This window comes from Centruroides sculpturatus, unplaced genomic scaffold, assembly GCF_000671375.1.
Source record: "Centruroides sculpturatus isolate CEXI.00-Female unplaced genomic scaffold, Cexi_2.0 scaffold33, whole genome shotgun sequence".
Lineage (NCBI taxonomy): Eukaryota > Metazoa > Arthropoda > Arachnida > Scorpiones > Buthidae > Centruroides > Centruroides sculpturatus.
The window spans coordinates 336,244-359,891 of record NW_019384325.1 but is presented as its reverse complement, the minus strand read 5'-3'; the positions used below and the strand labels follow the sequence as shown (position 1 = coordinate 359,891).

At 31.5% G+C, this 23,648-nt stretch overlaps 3 protein-coding genes across 3 annotated transcripts in view; 1 reads left to right on the top strand and 2 right to left on the bottom strand.

Moving 5' to 3' along the window:
• Positions 1 to 21,178, top strand: part of LOC111626852 (U2 snRNP-associated SURP motif-containing protein-like) — a 224,805-nt gene extending 203,627 nt beyond the window's left edge. Inside the window, exons 19-24 of the mRNA XM_023370376.1 lie at positions 8,080 to 8,199; positions 11,351 to 11,432; positions 11,506 to 11,650; positions 17,455 to 17,565; positions 18,592 to 18,866; positions 18,936 to 21,178. Of these exons, the coding sequence (XP_023226144.1) occupies positions 8,080 to 8,199; positions 11,351 to 11,432; positions 11,506 to 11,650; positions 17,455 to 17,565; positions 18,592 to 18,866; positions 18,936 to 19,053 (851 nt within the window). The 3' untranslated portion in view covers positions 19,054 to 21,178. The remainder of the gene's footprint in view (positions 1 to 8,079; positions 8,200 to 11,350; positions 11,433 to 11,505; positions 11,651 to 17,454; positions 17,566 to 18,591; positions 18,867 to 18,935) is intronic.
• On the bottom strand, positions 6,042 to 7,094 carry LOC111627052. The gene has a single exon (XM_023370601.1). The coding sequence runs from the start codon at positions 7,074 to 7,076 to the stop codon at positions 6,354 to 6,356; it is 723 nt and encodes a 240-aa protein (XP_023226369.1). The 5' UTR covers positions 7,077 to 7,094; the 3' UTR covers positions 6,042 to 6,353.
• On the bottom strand, positions 13,772 to 14,824 carry LOC111627060. The gene has a single exon (XM_023370612.1). It carries the CDS (start codon positions 14,804 to 14,806, stop codon positions 14,084 to 14,086), a length of 723 nt encoding a protein of 240 aa, XP_023226380.1. The 5' UTR covers positions 14,807 to 14,824; the 3' UTR covers positions 13,772 to 14,083.
• Positions 21,179 to 23,648: the final 2,470 nt, after the last annotated feature.

The following is a 23,648-nucleotide window of genomic DNA, read 5'->3' as shown; positions in this document are numbered from 1 at the left end:
AAGTACAAAAACAAAAATTAATTAATATTAAACATTTAAATTATCTGAAATGATAATTTAAATATTTAATATTAATTTTGCGCTGTTATTAAAATAATTCATAAACCACGTTATAACTTATATTTTAGGAAGGTCCTGTAAGATATTTATGAACACAAAACATTTTTAAATTTATAAACCGTAATTAGAAGAAAGAGTCCAATTAACAAATACGGTTATCAAAAACAATAAAACTAAATTTTTCACACGAAATAGATGCAATTTATCTTCATAATTCATTTTGCAGTATGTAGCCAGCTGAGGTAATTGTTTCTACTTTATATTATAATCAATAAAAATATAAACGTACAAGAAAAATAGAATCATTACTTCAAATATAAAACAATTATCGATAATATAAAATCTCATAAAGTTTATAAAGCTATAAAAAGAGAAATTTAATTACGAGTTGTGCTAATTACAAATACATAAAACGAATTAACGACAAACCGTATATAAACCATTTCTCAACTTTTAAAGAAAAAAATTAAAAATAATAAATGCCGAATAAGAATAAAATGATTTAAACATTTCTTCAAAAGAGTAAATTTAATAAGAATTATCTTAAATTGGTCTGAAATGAATAAATATCGATTATTACGACTTCGTTTTACTTGATATTTATTTCTGGTGTTTTAAATTTTCGATATAAAATACAGACGCAAGGCGAAAAGTAGTACATTAATTAAAATATAAAATAAAATATATAATTGTGGATGAAACTATCCAAAATGTAGCTTAACTTATTCTAACAAAATGTAGTCACTATTATAGCAACAGAGAAAATGGAGAATGAGACACATTAGTTATTAATCATAGTGCATGGAAATTTTAATTTTATCACATTTGTGATTAATATATTTTGTTTTTGTAAATATTGGTTGCTAATCACTCTATCAAATACTTCACATTATAAATTCGGAAACAGAATAAAGTAGCTTTGTTTTATTGAATTTATGTCGAATACCCATAAATTGAGATTTCACTATTTTCATTCCTTGTTTACTGATCTTACAAATAAACAAATCTACAATAACTGTCTGAATTATTTTATGAATTTTAATTGTAAAGATTTTGATAAAGATTTAACAGATTGTTTTTGTTCATTTTAATTTATGAGTTTTATTCTGTACATTTAATTGCACAGTAGACTTTTATTTTATGTCCACTAGTTTTAAGGTTTCCACTTTTACAATTAATATAATTTTCTGCTATGTTTACACAAAAAAACCAGAATTTTTTTTGTTTTCTCATGGTATTATGTAGTTCAAATGACATTTTCAAAAATGTAACCTAAATTTATGACACAACAAAGAAAAATTATAGTTTGATTTACCCTGGCTTGCTTAATGATAGTTCATTAAAAACAAATTAACTTGTAAAAATTGGATCCACTGTATTTTTATTTCTATTTCATATTTCTGTGTATTGAAATATTATTTCAAATAATAACAGCTTTTCTTTTATTATATATTAACGTTATAGAATTAAGTACACGGGACAAAAAAATCAATATACCTAATAATGGATGGCATACCTTTTGCACTGTTTGATGATTTTCATGTAACTGTTAACAACAACACTGTTATATAATGAAACACACCTTTTGATTTTTAGTAGTATTTTACTATATGATGACTGTATATAGTTTGCCACCCAGTTATGCCAAGCTGTACTGGGTATGTACCTATCACTTGTACCTTTTTTTTTTATTTTTTTATTAATACATATTTTACTATAATAAATTACTGCTGGAAATTAAAAAGGTGTGTTTCATTATATAATTGTTTTTCATTCCAGTATTATTTGAGATTATTTTGACTGAACCACTATTTGTAGGCCCATTGGACAGTACTCTTCAACACACCAACAAATTGGGCAACTTCATTCACTTTGTGTCCGTGGGCATGCCAAACATGATGGCTTTCTTTTTGCCACTCAATAATGTCTGTTGTTTGACTGGTATTGAAGATACAATTCAATAATCACGTTGCTCTCCACTACTACATGAAGCAAAAAATGACCTTGTAGACCACGTCCATGCTATTTATCTGACAACAATTTTCTCGTGGCACCTTCTGTGCAGTCGATAACTACCTACTGTCATTTCTGTTAAGGGTGACAAGTTTTTTGTCTGGTGTGTTTACACAAATTGTTTTGTTAGAAATGATTTTATTTAGTTTAAAGCATTAATTTCCAACTGGTGTTCTATAGCACACTAATGATGAGAACACTAAATAATAATAGCACTTTATTGTTGGAAAACTGTGGATGCAAGCAATAAAGAGATTTGTTTTAGATAATGCAGACAACAATGTTACTGGTATTTTTGTAAATTGGAGAATTGTCTATCAATTTTCCAATTTATCAAAATGTGTGTTGATATCAATAACAACATCAAACAGGATTTTTGCTTAAAATAATGTACTTTTCTGCAGAAAATTGCAAGGTCCAAAATATTAAAAAACTTTATAAATTCCATTACTGTAGTAATCAAGTTTTATACTAATTATTGCTGTTGAAATTATAATTTTTGTATTGTAGTCAAATTTCAAATTCAGTATTTAAAACAATGAAATTGGTAATTAGTACAATTTACAAAATTATAATTATTCAAAATCTCAAACAATTAACCTGACTAGAGAAAAATACTTAGCAGAATAAAAACCCTTAATCAGCAATTGATCACTTACAAAAAAGTAGCTGTGCAGTGACCAGCAGAAAAGCAAAGAATAGCTTGCTCTATCAGTTTGACAATATGCAAATTAACAATGTATCAAAGACCATTAAACATGATTACAAAAAAATATTAATGAAATGTTTAACTTGTGCAAAAATATAATAAAATATTAAATAATATTTAAACTCTAAATTAGCACAATCCAATTCCATTTATTATTTAAATATCAGTATGAAATTTTACAAATGAAATGGAAGTGTTGATATAGCAGTTGAGATTTAACATCCCCAATACTCGAAATAACTGAAAAGGAAAAATAAATAAACTAACTTAATATAACTATAAATAAAAAATTTTCTATTGCTACCTCATTAACTTCATTGGTATTAAATCACAAATCTTCAAAAGCTGGAATGTACAGAAATTAATACAAAACACCATATATACTCTTCCAGTGAATAATTGTTCATTGGTATTAATGACAATGTTCATAATTCATAAAATGAAATTTCCTAATTTGCTTTTATGGTTTTAATAATGTTTTAATTAATTATCAAGTATTTTAATAATGATTGAGTTATATTATGCTATTCTACATTCAAATAAAGTATATGTTCTTCTAGAAAATTAAGTAGAGATCTTTTTGCAAAATAACACTGGCATTCTGTAAGCCATTGTATTATTTCACTTTTGTACAGCACCATAAAAGATTGCCAAACCCCAGTTTAGTGTAATAAATACAGGTCAATGTATTATACTTATGACAACTTTGAATTTACAAAAACTACTTAGTTCTTTTAGAGTTTCAAATGTATAATAGCATTAATTAGTCAGTGAAATTTAAAGGAAATAATCTAATTTTAATTACATATGTAATTTTTAAATCTTCATTTAAATCTAGCCATTACAACATCAAAATGGGATCTGTTAGATCAGCAAGCAGATCAGGAACAAGAGGTCGATGATGATGATATAGATGGAAAGTGAGTATTAAAAAGTTATTTATTTCAAATATTTTCTACTTTTTTTAAAATATTGCTTTAATTAATTTTTTAGACCTATGGAAGAAGATATTGAAGAAGTAACAGAGGAAACTGAATTACCTGATGAAAAAGAAAACAGCAGAGACTCCACCATCCTTTTAGAATCACTCAAAAATGAAGTTAGTGAAGAAAGGAGAGCAAAATTAAGAGAAATTGAGGTAAATTTCATTTAAGTATTGAAGTGGCAGCTAACTATGATAATAATAAATTAGATACACACTAAAGGCCAATGCAAATGGGCAACAAAATTAAGACTACAGTCAGTGTTGATGACTTGTTTCCATCACACAACTGGCAAGTGCATTGCACAGTAAGCTGAGGTTGTGAGTTAAAGCCCCACTCCAGGCTATTTTTTTCTTCCAGATGATTCTAAATTATTTAATAAATTATAATAATTATTAATTTAGTAAGAGATGTCACCTAACATCTACTTCTAGTATCAAAGTACTTAGTACAGTATTTAATAATTAATAATAGCAAATTTATAGCCGGATTGTTTAAGGCAATTGTTTAGTTGAATATTTATATATCAGGTTACAGGATGTTTAGTATACTTGTAAATCCACAATATATCAATTATTATTATTATTATTTTAATTTGCATATTGGTTGTCAGTTTATATCTTTAAAATTCATTTATTTAAAATATGTTTCAAAATTAATAAATTAACTGGAATATTTACTATCAAAAATCCACCTTTAAATTAATTAAAGGATTAGAAATGCTTGTTTGCCGAAAACAATTATTGGGAAATTAAAAGGATCATTTTCAGATTCATCAAATATTATCTTATAATATAATTGAGATGGGTTAATAATAATAAGCACAGAGCCCAAACGGTCAGGAGTTGAAAATTGAAATTTGGTGCACAGTCAGTGTATGTCATGAGAATGTACACTAAGAAGGGATTTTTTGAAATTCCCCCACGGGGAGAGGGAGAGGATTAAGGATTACTCAGAAGAACTTGACTTCTACTGTACTATTTTAGATGCAGATTTTTGCAGGAAATCAGACATATTTTTAAACTCATCTAAAAATTCTCTAATTTATCAAAAAACTTACTAATATCTTGCAGCCGAAGTTTATAAGAATTTTTAATTCTCTAATTAGCCTTGGAAGAGGACGAACCTAATTTTTGCACCTGGTGAAAATGGATAAGATCAGCTATAATCTAATAATAATAATCTTCCCTATCATTACTTTTTGCCCCGCAATGTCGGGTTCATTTTCTAGTAAATTATAAAAGCATAGTTTACAATTGTTATCAAACAAAGATTGCCAATTTGAACTTTAAACTTGTTTTGCTAAGAATAAGTTTAAAATTAATATTAACATTAACATATGATATTTAAAATTAATTAAACTTATCACTACCAAAATTGTTTTCATACCCCACATCAACAAATTTTTAAATAGTAATACAATTTTACAAGTAGTTACATGATTTTACATATTAAAAATATTTATCTGTTTATCACTTCTATAATGTCCTCCATGTGTTTGATAAGACAAATGGGATCAGGAGTCTATTAATTACTCTTGATGGACTGTTTATATATATATGAAAAATGACTCTTTTGTGAGCCTTGACACTTATAAGGATGTATATCGGAAAGACAAAAAGAAGAGAGAGCTCACTAATCTCTCTCCTCTAAGTCAGGAGCCTGACACCAGTTAGGATAAAATTATTTGCATCCTAACTCGCAATTGAATTGAATAAATCTCTGGGTGGTCTAAAATATTTCCAAAAATGGCCAGAACTTAGGAGAGTAGACTTATTGGGTTTCTGTGGAGATAACAATGGAGGCACTTAGATGGATTTGAATATAACGAAAAATATTTATTTAAACATTTAAATAATTCTATACATGATGATAAACTTAAATGAATTAATCAAAGGATTAACTATACAAAATAAATGCAGAGGTTCTACAATTTAATTTCTAAATATTCGATATCTCAATAGAACTTGATTTTGAGAGAGGTTTACAAAATTTATCAATTTGTTACCTGTTTACATACATCCAAGATGATGAAGGTATCGAGAGTGTTAAGAACATCTAGAGATGGAGAGTAGGGAGTTTGGTAGCTCGATGATTCAGCAAGTGCACCAAACAATGAGAACTATTACTTAAGCATGTGGCTAAAGGGTGACTAAAGCATGACTAAAAGCATAGTTTGAAGGTGACCCTTTACGTTATTTACTTATTGGTTCACCAATGGTATAACTCAAATATCATGCCATATTTCCACCATAAGGGGGGGAAATCAGGTGCTTTTGGGCTGATAGTTGAGTTTGATGCCTCACTTGACTATCAGTTTTGAAGGAACTACATTGCTTCTCTTTATGAATCAGAGGAAGTACTTCCTTTAACAAACATTATAGAAAAATTATCTTTCTTTAAAATATTTAAAATATCCCTTCTCAACTCCAGATTTTCACATACATTTCCAGCATTTTCATATATATCAAGGTTAAAAAGATTTGTGTTTGAATTAAAAACACAAATCTTTTTAATTCAAAAAATAACCTTGTAGATAATATATACAATATATCACATGACATCATTAGTACAGAAATTTGTATTTTTTAACACTTTTCGAACCATATTTCGTGTCGGGAATCATCTTTAAGAACTGGTATATCGTACAGGGCTAAATAAAACCTAATTGATTTGTAACACAGTTGAAGTTTTTCTAAATTTTCTCGAAAGATTTCGACCTCATTAAGTAAATGACGTTCGATGGAACCGGTAAATGTATGGACAAAAACCGGAAAATTTTCATTAAGCTGGAGAAATTTGAGCGAAGCTTCGAGAGGAGCAGCGGGGATTCCCCAATAATGAGGTGTGTAAAACCCAACAGTGAAGGTCAATCGACACCAAGGATTGCTGGAACGAACTGTAGAAAATTGGTCAATCTGAACGAGAACTGGTTGAGTTGCAGGATATACTTTTTCACGCGCATTTGATCCTTGTCTATAAGCAGTAAGTTTGCTCATGGCTAAATCTAGAGTTTTGGTTGCATTGCATTTTTGCCTGTCGGACGAGAATAGGAATTTTGATTCCCTATAATTTCTCTGTTGGAGTTGGGATGGTCTCATGAAGTTGGGATGATCTCTTTCAACTGTGAAGAATGGGCAATCGAAATCTTCACAAACAACTCTTCTGATAACTTCATTTTCTTGCTCGTTTGTCAGGTAAAACGTGCGTGGATGGAGAGAACCATGGCTGATGGAATGCGTTGGAAAAATAACAGGCTTTTCAGATGCCCGAACTAAATTAACAAACAATAACGAGATGACGAGAAACATTTTAAAATTCCATCAATTATCTAGTTGATGGGTTTCGGATTATGCAATGCTGCACAGACCTTCCAACGGTCTGTGCAGCATTGCATAATCCGAAACCCATGTATAGGAACTCGAACAACCCGAAGGGAGTGGTTACTGCTGTCTTGGGGACGTCTTCCGGGTTCACTGGGATTTGGTGGTAAGCCCTCGCTAGGTCGAGCATCGAGAAAATGGATTTGCCGCGTAACAGTTGTACACAGTCTTGTATATGGGGTATGGGATAGCGGTCAGGNACTTAGCTTCCAATTAGTTCCACATCCACCGTACTCACCTGATTTGGCCCCCAGTGACTTCCACCTTTTTCCAAATTTAAAATAATTCTTGGTTCGAAAGAGATTTCACTCAAATGACAAAGTCATCTCTGAAGTAAACAAGTATTTTGCACACCTTGACAAATCGACCTATTGTGATGGCATAAAAAAGCTAGAACATCGCTGGAATAAGTGCATTGCTAACAAAGGAGACTACATTGAAAAATAAAAAAGTTTTAACATTATTTTGTTTGTTGTTCTATTTGAGGCTGCGAACTTTCCGAACAGCCCTCGTACATGGAGAATATTGTTTTCAGTTTTATTTAAAACTACAAAATAGTTTTAATTTACTTACTCATTTTCTACTTTTATCTTTTCCTACATATTCATAACTGCTTAAGAATTTATAAATAAAGTATATAAGGTTATAAAAATTAGTTAACATAACAAAGATTAAATTTATTTCAGATGTAGGAATGAAAGTATATCATCAGTGCCACTGTCTTGTGGGCTGCTATAGTATAGATTAGCTATTACTTTATAGTTAAAAAAGCATTCTTCATCGCATTATGATCTCTATATATAATAATTTTATTTATAATATTTAAATATATATTGATATATATATAATAGAATAAATGTTACTTCAAATATCTTTCTAAAAATTAAATTTCATATGTTTAGTTATTTTACGTCTATGATTTCTGTTTTAGTTTCAGAAGATATTGATGGCCAACCGATGGAAGAATCATCTGGAAGATCTCCCAGTCCTAAATTAAAATTCATACCGTCAAAATGGGAAACAGTTGATCCAGAAACAGTGGAAGCTCAAGGTATAATCATAAAAATAAAATGCTATTTACATAATATGCAAATATAACTATAAAATAAATTTATATATGTTTTTCTGTGTTTTATTTTAAATGAAGAGGGTAGTCTCAGTTATCTGATGTAGGCATGTTACTTGATTTACAATATTGTTCCGCTTATACATTTATATTTTGCTCGTTTTTCATTGCATTTTGTCTCTTAGTGAAGATAAAATCCCTTCTTAATTTGTATAAATTACTTTAATATCAATACATTAATTAAAATATAAAATAAAATATATAATTGTGGATGAAACTATCCAAAATGTAGCTTAACTTATTCTAACAAAATGTAGTCACTATTATAGCAACAGAGAAAATGGAGAATGAGACACATTAGTTATTAATCATAGTGCATGGAAATTTTAATTTTATCACATTTGTGATTAATATATTTTGTTTTTGTAAATATTGGTTGCTAATCACTCTATCAAATACTTCACATTATAAATTCGGAAACAGAATAAAGTAGCTTTGTTTTATTGAATTTATGTCGAATACCCATAAATTGAGATTTCACTATTTTCATTCCTTGTTTACTGATCTTACAAATAAACAAATCTACAATAACTGTCTGAATTATTTTATGAATTTTAATTGTAAAGATTTTGATAAAGATTTAACAGATTGTTTTTGTTCATTTTAATTTATGAGTTTTATTCTGTACATTTAATTGCACAGTAGACTTTTATTTTATGTCCACTAGTTTTAAGGTTTCCACTTTTACAATTAATATAATTTTCTGCTATGTTTACACAAAAAAACCAGAATTTTTTTTGTTTTCTCATGGTATTATGTAGTTCAAATGACATTTTCAAAAATGTAACCTAAATTTATGACACAACAAAGAAAAATTATAGTTTGATTTACCCTGGCTTGCTTAATGATAGTTCATTAAAAACAAATTAACTTGTAAAAATTGGATCCACTGTATTTTTATTTCTATTTCATATTTCTGTGTATTGAAATATTATTTCAAATAATAACAGCTTTTCTTTTATTATATATTAACGTTATAGAATTAAGTACACGGGACAAAAAAATCAATATACCTAATAATGGATGGCATACCTTTTGCACTGTTTGATGATTTTCATGTAACTGTTAACAACAACACTGTTATATAATGAAACACACCTTTTGATTTTTAGTAGTATTTTACTATATGATGACTGTATATAGTTTGCCACCCAGTTATGCCAAGCTGTACTGGGTATGTACCTATCACTTGTACCTTTTTTTTTTATTTTTTTATTAATACATATTTTACTATAATAAATTACTGCTGGAAATTAAAAAGGTGTGTTTCATTATATAATTGTTTTTCATTCCAGTATTATTTGAGATTATTTTGACTGAACCACTATTTGTAGGCCCATTGGACAGTACTCTTCAACACACCAACAAATTGGGCAACTTCATTCACTTTGTGTCCGTGGGCATGCCAAACATGATGGCTTTCTTTTTGCCACTCAATAATGTCTGTTGTTTGACTGGTATTGAAGATACAATTCAATAATCACGTTGCTCTCCACTACTACATGAAGCAAAAAATGACCTTGTAGACCACGTCCATGCTATTTATCTGACAACAATTTTCTCGTGGCACCTTCTGTGCAGTCGATAACTACCTACTGTCATTTCTGTTAAGGGTGACAAGTTTTTTGTCTGGTGTGTTTACACAAATTGTTTTGTTAGAAATGATTTTATTTAGTTTAAAGCATTAATTTCCAACTGGTGTTCTATAGCACACTAATGATGAGAACACTAAATAATAATAGCACTTTATTGTTGGAAAACTGTGGATGCAAGCAATAAAGAGATTTGTTTTAGATAATGCAGACAACAATGTTACTGGTATTTTTGTAAATTGGAGAATTGTCTATCAATTTTCCAATTTATCAAAATGTGTGTTGATATCAATAACAACATCAAACAGGATTTTTGCTTAAAATAATGTACTTTTCTGCAGAAAATTGCAAGGTCCAAAATATTAAAAAACTTTATAAATTCCATTACTGTAGTAATCAAGTTTTATACTAATTATTGCTGTTGAAATTATAATTTTTGTATTGTAGTCAAATTTCAAATTCAGTATTTAAAACAATGAAATTGGTAATTAGTACAATTTACAAAATTATAATTATTCAAAATCTCAAACAATTAACCTGACTAGAGAAAAATACTTAGCAGAATAAAAACCCTTAATCAGCAATTGATCACTTACAAAAAAGTAGCTGTGCAGTGACCAGCAGAAAAGCAAAGAATAGCTTGCTCTATCAGTTTGACAATATGCAAATTAACAATGTATCAAAGACCATTAAACATGATTACAAAAAAATATTAATGAAATGTTTAACTTGTGCAAAAATATAATAAAATATTAAATAATATTTAAACTCTAAATTAGCACAATCCAATTCCATTTATTATTTAAATATCAGTATGAAATTTTACAAATGAAATGGAAGTGTTGATATAGCAGTTGAGATTTAACATCCCCAATACTCGAAATAACTGAAAAGGAAAAATAAATAAACTAACTTAATATAACTATAAATAAAAAATTTTCTATTGCTACCTCATTAACTTCATTGGTATTAAATCACAAATCTTCAAAAGCTGGAATGTACAGAAATTAATACAAAACACCATATATACTCTTCCAGTGAATAATTGTTCATTGGTATTAATGACAATGTTCATAATTCATAAAATGAAATTTCCTAATTTGCTTTTATGGTTTTAATAATGTTTTAATTAATTATCAAGTATTTTAATAATGATTGAGTTATATTATGCTATTCTACATTCAAATAAAGTATATGTTCTTCTAGAAAATTAAGTAGAGATCTTTTTGCAAAATAACACTGGCATTCTGTAAGCCATTGTATTATTTCACTTTTGTACAGCACCATAAAAGATTGCCAAACCCCAGTTTAGTGTAATAAATACAGGTCAATGTATTATACTTATGACAACTTTGAATTTACAAAAACTACTTAGTTCTTTTAGAGTTTCAAATGTATAATAGCATTAATTAGTCAGTGAAATTTAAAGGAAATAATCTAATTTTAATTACATATGTAATTTTTAAATCTTCATTTAAATCTAGCCATTACAACATCAAAATGGGATCTGTTAGATCAGCAAGCAGATCAGGAACAAGAGGTCGATGATGATGATATAGATGGAAAGTGAGTATTAAAAAGTTATTTATTTCAAATATTTTCTACTTTTTTTAAAATATTGCTTTAATTAATTTTTTAGACCTATGGAAGAAGATATTGAAGAAGTAACAGAGGAAACTGAATTACCTGATGAAAAAGAAAACAGCAGAGACTCCACCATCCTTTTAGAATCACTCAAAAATGAAGTTAGTGAAGAAAGGAGAGCAAAATTAAGAGAAATTGAGGTAAATTTCATTTAAGTATTGAAGTGGCAGCTAACTATGATAATAATAAATTAGATACACACTAAAGGCCAATGCAAATGGGCAACAAAATTAAGACTACAGTCAGTGTTGATGACTTGTTTCCATCACACAACTGGCAAGTGCATTGCACAGTAAGCTGAGGTTGTGAGTTAAAGCCCCACTCCAGGCTATTTTTTTCTTCCAGATGATTCTAAATTATTTAATAAATTATAATAATTATTAATTTAGTAAGAGATGTCACCTAACATCTACTTCTAGTATCAAAGTACTTAGTACAGTATTTAATAATTAATAATAGCAAATTTATAGCCGGATTGTTTAAGGCAATTGTTTAGTTGAATATTTATATATCAGGTTACAGGATGTTTAGTATACTTGTAAATCCACAATATATCAATTATTATTATTATTATTTTAATTTGCATATTGGTTGTCAGTTTATATCTTTAAAATTCATTTATTTAAAATATGTTTCAAAATTAATAAATTAACTGGAATATTTACTATCAAAAATCCACCTTTAAATTAATTAAAGGATTAGAAATGCTTGTTTGCCGAAAACAATTATTGGGAAATTAAAAGGATCATTTTCAGATTCATCAAATATTATCTTATAATATAATTGAGATGGGTTAATAATAATAAGCACAGAGCCCAAACGGTCAGGAGTTGAAAATTGAAATTTGGTGCACAGTCAGTGTATGTCATGAGAATGTACACTAAGAAGGGATTTTTTGAAATTCCCCCACGGGGAGAGGGAGAGGATTAAGGATTACTCAGAAGAACTTGACTTCTACTGTACTATTTTAGATGCAGATTTTTGCAGGAAATCAGACATATTTTTAAACTCATCTAAAAATTCTCTAATTTATCAAAAAACTTACTAATATCTTGCAGCCGAAGTTTATAAGAATTTTTAATTCTCTAATTAGCCTTGGAAGAGGACGAACCTAATTTTTGCACCTGGTGAAAATGGATAAGATCAGCTATAATCTAATAATAATAATCTTCCCTATCATTACTTTTTGCCCCGCAATGTCGGGTTCATTTTCTAGTAAATTATAAAAGCATAGTTTACAATTGTTATCAAACAAAGATTGCCAATTTGAACTTTAAACTTGTTTTGCTAAGAATAAGTTTAAAATTAATATTAACATTAACATATGATATTTAAAATTAATTAAACTTATCACTACCAAAATTGTTTTCATACCCCACATCAACAAATTTTTAAATAGTAATACAATTTTACAAGTAGTTACATGATTTTACATATTAAAAATATTTATCTGTTTATCACTTCTATAATGTCCTCCATGTGTTTGATAAGACAAATGGGATCAGGAGTCTATTAATTACTCTTGATGGACTGTTTATATATATATGAAAAATGACTCTTTTGTGAGCCTTGACACTTATAAGGATGTATATCGGAAAGACAAAAAGAAGAGAGAGCTCACTAATCTCTCTCCTCTAAGTCAGGAGCCTGACACCAGTTAGGATAAAATTATTTGCATCCTAACTCGCAATTGAATTGAATAAATCTCTGGGTGGTCTAAAATATTTCCAAAAATGGCCAGAACTTAGGAGAGTAGACTTATTGGGTTTCTGTGGAGATAACAATGGAGGCACTTAGATGGATTTGAATATAACGAAAAATATTTATTTAAACATTTAAATAATTCTATACATGATGATAAACTTAAATGAATTAATCAAAGGATTAACTATACAAAATAAATGCAGAGGTTCTACAATTTAATTTCTAAATATTCGATATCTCAATAGAACTTGATTTTGAGAGAGGTTTACAAAATTTATCAATTTGTTACCTGTTTACATACATCCAAGATGATGAAGGTATCGAGAGTGTTAAGAACATCTAGAGATGGAGAGTAGGGAGTTTGGTAGCTCGATGATTCAGCAAGTGCACCAAACAATGAGAACTATTACTTAAGCATGTGGCTAAAGGGTGACTAAAGCATGACTAAAAGCATAGTTTGAAGGTGACCCTTTACGTTATTTACTTATTGGTTCACCAATGGTATAACTCAAATATCATGCCATATTTCCACCATAAGGGGGGGAAATCAGGTGCTTTTGGGCTGATAGTTGAGTTTGATGCCTCACTTGACTATCAGTTTTGAAGGAACTACATTGCTTCTCTTTATGAATCAGAGGAAGTACTTCCTTTAACAAACATTATAGAAAAATTATCTTTCTTTAAAATATTTAAAATATCCCTTCTCAACTCCAGATTTTCACATACATTTCCAGCATTTTCATATATATCAAGGTTAAAAAGATTTGTGTTTGAATTAAAAACACAAATCTTTTTAATTCAAAAAATAACCTTGTAGATAATATATACAATATATCACATGACATCATTAGTACAGAAATTTGTATTTTTTAACACTTTTCGAACCATATTTCGTGTCGGGAATCATCTTTAAGAACTGGTATATCGTACAGGGCTAAATAAAACCTAATTGATTTGTAACACAGTTGAAGTTTTTCTAAATTTTCTCGAAAGATTTCGACCTCATTAAGTAAATGACGTTCGATGGAACCGGTAAATGTATGGACAAAAACCGGAAAATTTTCATTAAGCTGGAGAAATTTGAGCGAAGCTTCGAGAGGAGCAGCGGGGATTCCCCAATAATGAGGTGTGTAAAACCCAGCAGTGAAGGTCAATCGACACCAAGGATTGCTGGAACGAACTGTAGAAAATTGGTCAATCTGAACGAGAACTGGTTGAGTTGCAGGATATACTTTTTCACGCGCATTTGATCCTTGTCTATAAGCAGTAAGTTTGCTCATGGCTAAATCTAGAGTTTTGGTTGCATTGCATTTTTGCCTGTCGGACGAGAATAGGAATTTTGATTCCCTATAATTTCTCTGTTGGAGTTGGGATGGTCTCATGAAGTTGGGATGATCTCTTTCAACTGTGAAGAATGGGCAATCGAAATCTTCACAAACAACTCTTCTGATAACTTCATTTTCTTGCTCGTTTGTCAGGTAAAACGTGCGTGGATGGAGAGAACCATGGCTGATGGAATGCGTTGGAAAAATAACAGGCTTTTCAGATGCCCGAACTAAATTAACAAACAATAACGAGATGACGAGAAACATTTTAAAATTCCATCAATTATCTAGTTGATGGGTTTCGGATTATGCAATGCTGCACAGACCTTCCAACGGTCTGTGCAGCATTGCATAATCCGAAACCCATGTATAGGAACTCGAACAACCCGAAGGGAGTGGTTACTGCTGTCTTGGGGACGTCTTCCGGGTTCACTGGGATTTGGTGGTAAGCCCTCGCTAGGTCGAGCATCGAGAAAATGGATTTGCCGCGTAACAGTTGTACACAGTCTTGTATATGGGGTATGGGATAGCGGTCAGGAACTGTTACTGCGTTTAATCTCCTATAATCTCCGCAGGGCCTCCAGTCGGCGTTGCTTTTTCGCACTAGGTGCAACAGGCTAGCCCACTGGCTGCTGGACAGTCTGCAAATTCCTTGGGCCATCATATATTCGAACTCCTTCCTCGCTGTGTTGAGTTTGTCGGGCAGAAGTCTGCGTGGCCTTCCTGCGACTGGCAGTCCCCAGGTTTGAATGAAATGGATGACACTATGTTTGGGCGGTTCTGCTGGTGTAGATGGTGTGACTAACTCTGGAGACTCTGCGAGCAGACGGTGGAAGGAGGAGTTGTCTCCAACGAGTGATAGTATTGGTATTGACACAGTCACGGCTTTTCCCACGCTCACAAGTTTAGTTTGGGTATCCAGAAGCCTTTTGTGTCGAATATCGACAATCAGACCAAAGTTCCTTAGGAAATCTGCTCCAATTATTGGGTTGGATACCACTGCTATTACGAACAGCCATTGAAACAACCGGCGCAGACCCAACTCTAATGATAATAGTCTCCGTCCGTACGTTTTGATCGTTGAGCCGTTTGCTGCAAAAAGTTGGAGTCAGTCTGGCTTTCTTTTTACTTCGGTCGAAGTTGGGGGAACTACAGAAATGTCCGCTCCTGTATCTACCAGAAAACACGTGGATGTGGCCCTGTCATGAAAGAAGAGCCTGTGTCACCTAGATTGGCCGCCACCCATGTCGTCGAGTGACGGCCCGATCAGTTTTCCGCCTGGAATTGGCAGGGGGGTGTGCACTTGTTTGCTTTGTCTCTGAACTTCCGGTGGTACCAGCAGATCTGCCTTCCCTCTGAGGTGCACTTGTTTGCTTTGTCTCTGAACTTCTGGTGGTACCAGCAGATCTGCCTTCCCTCTGAGGTGCTTCTGTTTCGATGGGGGGACAAAAAACGGCAGCTGTGATGCCGCCTACGTCAGTAGGGTTTTGACTCGTTGATTTGCTGGATCTGGAGGGACAATTATGCTATCTGCTCCTTCAACTGGGCGATCGTGTCCATGTGGTTCTTGGCAGATGTCACCGCACCAATGGGCCAGATTCAGGCCCATTGGTGCGGTGACTTCGCAGATTTTATCGACCAATTCGGCAGCTCGCGCCAGATCTTCGCCGCTTACCGCTAGTATTTGCTGAGCGGCTGTTGGCAAGCGCTGGAGCCAAAGTGTCTAGAGCACATCGTCTGAAATTCTATTTGTGGCTAAATCTCACATCTTTTGTAGTAATTGAGATGGGCGTTGATCCCCTAGCTCGATGTCTTGCAGCAACAGCCGTAGCCGTAGCCGTTGTTGTTCTGAATTCGCGAACTGGTCAATTAATCAGCGTTTGAGCTTGAGGTATTTACCTTTGTTTGGAGGTTGGATGACTATGTCGCTTGCTTGGGCGAGGATTTCGCTCTCCATGGCCGCAATAACATGATTGAATTTTGTCTCATCGGCTGTTATATTGGCATTTGTGAATTGGGCTTCTATTTGGGTGAACCAAAGTGTCGGGTTAGCCTTCCAGAATGGTGGAGTTCTCCCGGGCAATTTCTGGCAAGGAGGTTGCCATGCTTCCGTTATCGTTGTTCAACATGTGTTATCCGGCACGTGTGAAAAAAGCGTAAAAATAAAAAATAATTGTTACTTGATTGTTCTGAATGCTGGTGAGTGTCTCTGGCACTATTAGTCTTCCGGACTTCGATGAGGAGCAGCCGATGTAGATGGATTAGCTTCGGAAGAAATTATCACGTTCGGGTCACCAATGTGGTGGTTGATGCACCACTTGAATGTTCGTTGATTTATAAAATAACTGAAGCTTAATATCTCACCATGAAAATTTATTTACAATCACGAATAAGATTTTGTTTTACACTTATTGCGTAAAGTTTGATCGGTTACAAGCATGCATCGGTACAGAACATTCACTTGTCGTGAGTAGTGTAGCTGAGAGAGAGAAGAAGAATATGGCGGACAAACAGCACATGTTTTAATAGCTCCATCTGGATTTTCAGATTCAGCACTAGGTTACATTATTCGACCGCCACAGTTATTTACAACAGTATATTACAGAAAAATATCATCTGTTCAATTTTGAATTTTAAACTTGTTCCTCTAAATTTGTTTGATAACAATTGTGTATTATGGTTTTATAATATTCAATGAACCCAAAGATGAATTTTAAAAGGATTGAAAGTACTTAATAATCAGATTAGTTTTATTTACTTAATAAAACTAATCTGATTATATTATTTTCATAAAACCACAAAATCATGCACATTGTGTAGAAAGTCTACAGATCCTAATTGATTTTTTTTATTTCTAATATCAGAAGAATTAAATCTTTTGCTAATAAAAATAAAAATATATTTTTTTCTTATAGTTAAAAGTGCTGAAATTTCAAGACGAGTTAGAATCTGGGAAAAGAAACAGAAAATCGGGAATGACCGTGTCTGAACAAATAGAACATTATCGACAGAAACTTATTAGAAAGGTTTGCTATAAATATTCTTTTCTTTAAATCACAAGTAGATAAAATTATAATGTTCACTTTGTATATCATTTTTCTATTTCAAAGATTCTTTTTTTATTGAATATTAATAATACAACTTCTGGATTAGAAGTGTTCTGTCTTGTTTTCACTGGGAAGAAAAAATTTTTTTTAAATGTGTTACCTTAAAAAATAAAAGCTAATTTTTGTGCTTGGCATTATAATTAACTAAATTTTAAAATTGTATTTCAACTCTATGAATTAGTCTAAAAAAACTTTCTATGGTTAAATCATTGGTTTCAAGCTACTCAAATCTTGTTTACATTAATTAAACCAATTTTTTATGCAGCTAACAATAGTTAAAAATGGTTGGTGGCTTGCAGGGCAAAGCTTGCATAATAATCTGAATATAATGTCATCATTGTCAGTTTTGACTTTAATTTGAACTTTCAATTTTAGTATCAATTATAGATTGGTGAACTATCCAAATTTTCTACCAGTGACCATTAAATAAAAATACGAAATGTTGTTTTTTCATATACATATAGAGTTAAACATTTATTTTTGTTAATAACAAAAACATTTAGCCTGATTCTTGCTATTAATCAATTTGAAACAATTACAGAGAGATCCTGATAGCTAAAGGAATAACAGCAACACTTTGATTGGTGCTAGTCCAGCTCATATTTTAATTGTTAGCAAATTATTTTTTTACTCCCCAAAATGTTATCATCATTTCATTGTTCAATGTTTTGAGTTACAATTTTCATGGACTGTTGAAATTCATCACAAACTGATATTCTGGAAGATTTCTACAAACATTATTTTAATGAATTATCTGGTTAGCATTATATATGATGCTTACATTATTTTGTGTGTAGCTAATATGGTAAATATACAAGAGGAGATTTTTCAGTAGTTTAAATAGAGTAATGTGAAATCCAAATTATCTAAAAAAAACTTTATATGATATATTACAAAATTATTAATTTGTTATCATTGGAGGCTAAAGTAAATTTATTTTTACAGGAAAGAGAAAAGTTAGAAGAAGAGCAAGAGAGAGAAAGAGAAATCCAGTCTTTAATGGTTCAGTCAAGGTCGCCATCTAGATCCCAGTCAGTGTCATCTGAAGAAAGTCCAGTGCACTCGACGTCATTCAGAGACAGGGAACGGGGGAGGGAACGCGAAAAGGATCGAAAATCTAGTCCCCGTAACTCGACTGGTTCCCCTGCCGAAATCCACTCCAGGTCACGTTCTCCCAGGAGAAAATCTCACCGATCACGTTCGCCCAAAAAGTCTCAGAGGTTAGTCATTTTTTGCTTTCTTCTTTTCTTTAATAAAATGTAAACACTAACCGGATATTTATATCTCAGGTCAAAGAGCCGCAGTCCCAAAAGGTCCAGGCGGAATAGTTCTCATTCCCCCCACAAGAGACGTACTTCCGGATCGCCGTCACGTAAATCTCATAAATCGAAGAAGAGCAGACACTGATGGGCAACGGTATACATTTCTATAAAAAAATTTTAGATTTTTCGGCACAGCTTGGAAATATCAAAATATTCTGTACATGACACTATTATTGTATAAAGTACATCAAACATAAAACTTGTCATTCGATGATTTCGTCATTCAATAAATCTCATAAGAATTGTGTCGTCTTTGGATCATAATGTATTTCTAGTTTTGTATGACTATTTTGAACAAAATAACATCATTATACAATATGATTTTCTTTATCAATAAAATGTTTGTAGGGTGAAAACTCCAAATTTCATTTCGAATCTTTGCAAAAACGATATCAAACTATAATTATTCTACAAATTACGTATTCCATCATTTATGAATATCTCATCCAAATTGTTTTAAATTTGTTAATAGTTCTTAACTTCATCCTGTATCAGTAGTAAAATTGTATATATGGTGTCACTCTCCTACTAGAAACATGCCATTTTGTATTATTCTGAAGGAACTTACATGTTAATTATTCTATTACTTATTAATAACGTAATATAGCTATACTTCATTAAATAATTCCTTAAAAATCAAATAGGAATTCTGTTTTTCTCTAGAGAATTAAGATCAATAATCATATCATTAAATACATCATAAAAAATATCATCTATACACAATGATCACTGAATTATGATCACTTAACTAATACTTTGTAGGTCATGTTTTGACCTGAGTACAGCATCTATCCAATGTGACATTGATTCAACAAGATGTTGCAAACATTTGGGAGGTATGGTCAACTAAGCGGGGTGTAATGTAACCTGCAATTCAAGAATGGAGATGATTGATATATCCAGATGTCTGATATGTCTCTCCACATTGTCCCACAAGGGATCTGTGGGATTGATATTGGGAGTTGAAAGGACAGTCAATATTCTGAAAGTCAGTCAGACTCTGCTCCTCAAACCATTCCTGTAGAAAGGTGTCGAATGGCTCAATGCATTGTCATCTTGGAAGAAAAGACTTTCTTAAATGGTGATGTAACATATGGAATTTACAGTCAGCAAGCAATTGATGATAGCAAAGGTCAGTCTTACAGTGTTCCATAAACACAGGTCCAACAGAGGTATTAGAAGGAACTTTTGAGAGTTCCAGTTAAAGATGTCTCTCATCAGTGCAGTCTAATTCTAATATGGGGTGCTGTCATAAGATGATGCATGGCTTGCAATAAATTGATAAACATTACATGAAATAAAAATTCTGATTAGTGCTGGTTTTGATTAATTTTTAGTTAAAATTAATGTTTGTATCAAAACATTACAGTATATCAAAAAGAAAAAAATGCTATTAGCATTGTGCACTGTGCATCCTCTTTCAAAAGCAAATACTAAATACCATAAGCTCTACCACTGGCCTACACTGTTGACATCATGTATGGTAATGCTCTTTGTGTTTATATTGACATCCTGAATCCCATTGTATTGATACTAAGCCAAACAATCACTGTAAACTAGCAAGTGCACTACATGGTATGCAAAGAAGTTCTTTTCTTCCAGAATGTTCTAAATTATTTAATAAATTATAAAACTTTGCACCTGACATCTATCTCTAGTACCAAATTATTTATTATCCTATAATTAATAATTAGAACTATTATAATTATAATTAATAATTATAATAGCACAATTAATTACAGTGATCATTTGTCTGAGCTTTATGTTGTTGAACTAAATATATACAGTACGTGACCATCCGTAAAATGGAGTAAAAATATGATTCACCTGCTGGCACATCTACCAGACTGCCAAATGTCCAATTTTCATGCTCTTTGCACTAGATGAGTCTTTTACACAAAAAATTGAAATAAATCTTGGTTAGGAAAGAATGTGGTTCTCTGCTAGTATAGCTCATACATGCAAGTGTGTAATGTATGGTCATGCAAAATTTTTTCCAGATAACTCATATATTGGGCAGTCAGCAGTTGAACAGATGCAGTACTGTTCACTTGTAGTTGTTGTTGGAACCCAGTGCTCATGTCTAAAATCAACCTTTTGCCATCAGATTATTTTTTGATCATTTCAAATCCAGTCCTACTGCAGTGACTCTCAAACAACTCAACAGTTCAGCCATTTGAAAAACCAAGATACCATCTCTTCAAGCACCCGCAATCTCCCCTTTATCAGTCTGATAAATTCTTCCTTGTACCCATCGAACCCAGAATTTTACTGAACCACTGACAACTTATCTATATTACATAAATCGACTAACTGCACACTCAAACACACGATTAACAGGTTCATTTGCTTTTCATAGGGTGATAATAGTTCAGTGATTCCTCTAGAAATCAAAAATTTTGCCAGTCCTTTCTTTACTTTTGATTTTATATTGCCACATTACAATCTTTCATCTAGCCATTATTGTGTCGACATTCATGAGAACACCATACAGACAAATACTGTATGTCACCTCCTACATTATTTTGACAGTTAATTAACAAGTTTGTGAGAAATCTTTACCTTCCTGTTTATCGCAAAACCTGTTTTTATATAATTGATACCGTCTTGAAACTTTTTCACTATAAAATAGACACTTTCGTGTATCTCATAGTCCAAATTTTATAGTTCCACTGTTCTTTTATGCAGTTGATTATGATAATTCGATACCGAGTCTCCCAGAGTAGTAGGCTCACCTTAATCGTTAGGCCATCCAGTCTAAAAAATAAGTTCCTATTCCGGAAATCGAACCCGGACCTAAGTGAAAGCCAGGTGTACAATCACTGGACCACATGGAAACAAGATGTTGCAAACATTTGGGAGGTATGGTCAACTAAGCGGGGTGTAATGTAACCTACAAATAAGCTTTGTTTGCATTTGATAATGCTATAAGTTTACATTGTTTTATTTTGTTAGTAGGTATAAACAAACCCCTCGAATAAATTTAATTGACCAGAAAATTGTTCCCAACTAAAATCGTACTGTAAGGTCTTTCTTATAAATTAATAATTGGGATCTGTAATATGAGGTTACGAAATGTAAGTAGACTTGTGTTTTTGTCTATATTCATAAAAAAGTGGAAATATGAAATCTATAAGTTACAAAGTACACATCCAAAGCAACATTATGTCACGTGACAAAATTCTTCTGTCGAGTGCTGCCGTTTGTTTGTTTGTTTGTTTATTACTAACTTATCTGTTCTTTGTAAATAAAGTCTAAAACATAATCATATCGGATGCATGATATAATTATGAATTTATTGTGTATGATATAATAGAATATGACACACGAACCCCTTTACCTCCCCATTCGGTTGATCTTTAACCCTAATACACAAACTTTCAGAAATTTTCGGGCCCAGGAGTTATTAAGCTTNCTGTTATGTTATTTTATTTAAAAATTTCTACATTTTTAATTATAAATCCCACCTTTGAAATATATAACAGAGCAGGGAAAGTAAAAATTATTTTTAGCATAATTTGTTTTGCAAATTTAAATATACAAGTGCAAATTCGGAAAAATGCATGATTTCACATTTGCCAATGAAACGTCAATGTTTCAGTGAATCCTGTCCAATGATAGTGGTGTGCAGACCACAAATCTCTTGTCTTTGACATATCCAGATATCGTTTTAATGATTACATCATGTAGAAAGTTTTACTGTGACTATTAGATATTGCATACCAATATGGTAAATTTTATACCAGCTATATATTTTTGTTGATTTGTGGCATAAACTAATATTACAAGCAGTAATTTATAACATAAAAACCATTAAGCAACGAGTTGCTTAACTTTCCTGGCAACATTTGGTGGCACCACCTGTTATATTTTATTTAAGAAATTTTTATATTTTCAGTTATTATAAAATAGCAATGAAAACTTAATTTTGAACGTAAGGATGAGTTTTATAAAAATTGTAAATGCTAATAACGAGTAAAATCGTCATTAAGTCCGACCTTACTCGAAATATGACACACGAACCCCTTTACCTCCCCATTCGGTTGATCTTTAACCCTAATACACAAACTTTCAGAAATTTTCGGGCCCAGGAGTTATTAAGCTTCAAAGAGCATGAACGAATTCGTGCCCCCACACATGTTTACAGAAAACTCCAAATTTTTTTTCATTTCTCGACGTTTCAAGCTCCCACGTCCAAAAACGTAAAAATCTTGGGGTCATTCTTTGACCGATCACAATACTTTCCTCTGTTATATATAACATGGTCGGGAGAGTAATATTTAGGACAAGTTTTATATTCATTTGAATCATAAACGGGTATAAAGCAGCTTTCTCGCGTTATAAACAGCAATAAAAATTTCATTGTCTTCTTATTTGTTAAGAACAATTTAAAACTAATCAAATTAGCATTTTTCTTTTGTAGGAACCCCAAAACAAATCACGTAACAGCAGGAAAAATAGTACAGTAAGTCCACTTAAAACGTTGATGAAAAAAATACGATACGATGTTTATCATTTATAATCCTTTACAACTGATGAATTTTCTTTACAAATAGTAAAATTGATTCCACGAAGTAGAAAATTAAATGCCGAAGATTGCAAACACAATCCAAAAAATATTTTCTTACAATCACATGAAATTATACTGAATGAAAGATCTATTAATCTTTTTCAAATAAC

What these genes read in the sequence shown, in the direction of transcription:
- LOC111627052 (XM_023370601.1), bottom strand. Translation starts at nt 7,076, where the DNA reads ATGTTTCTCGTCATCTCGTTATTGTTTGTTAATTTAGTTCGGGCATCT.
- LOC111627060 (XM_023370612.1), bottom strand. Translation starts at nt 14,806, where the DNA reads ATGTTTCTCGTCATCTCGTTATTGTTTGTTAATTTAGTTCGGGCATCT.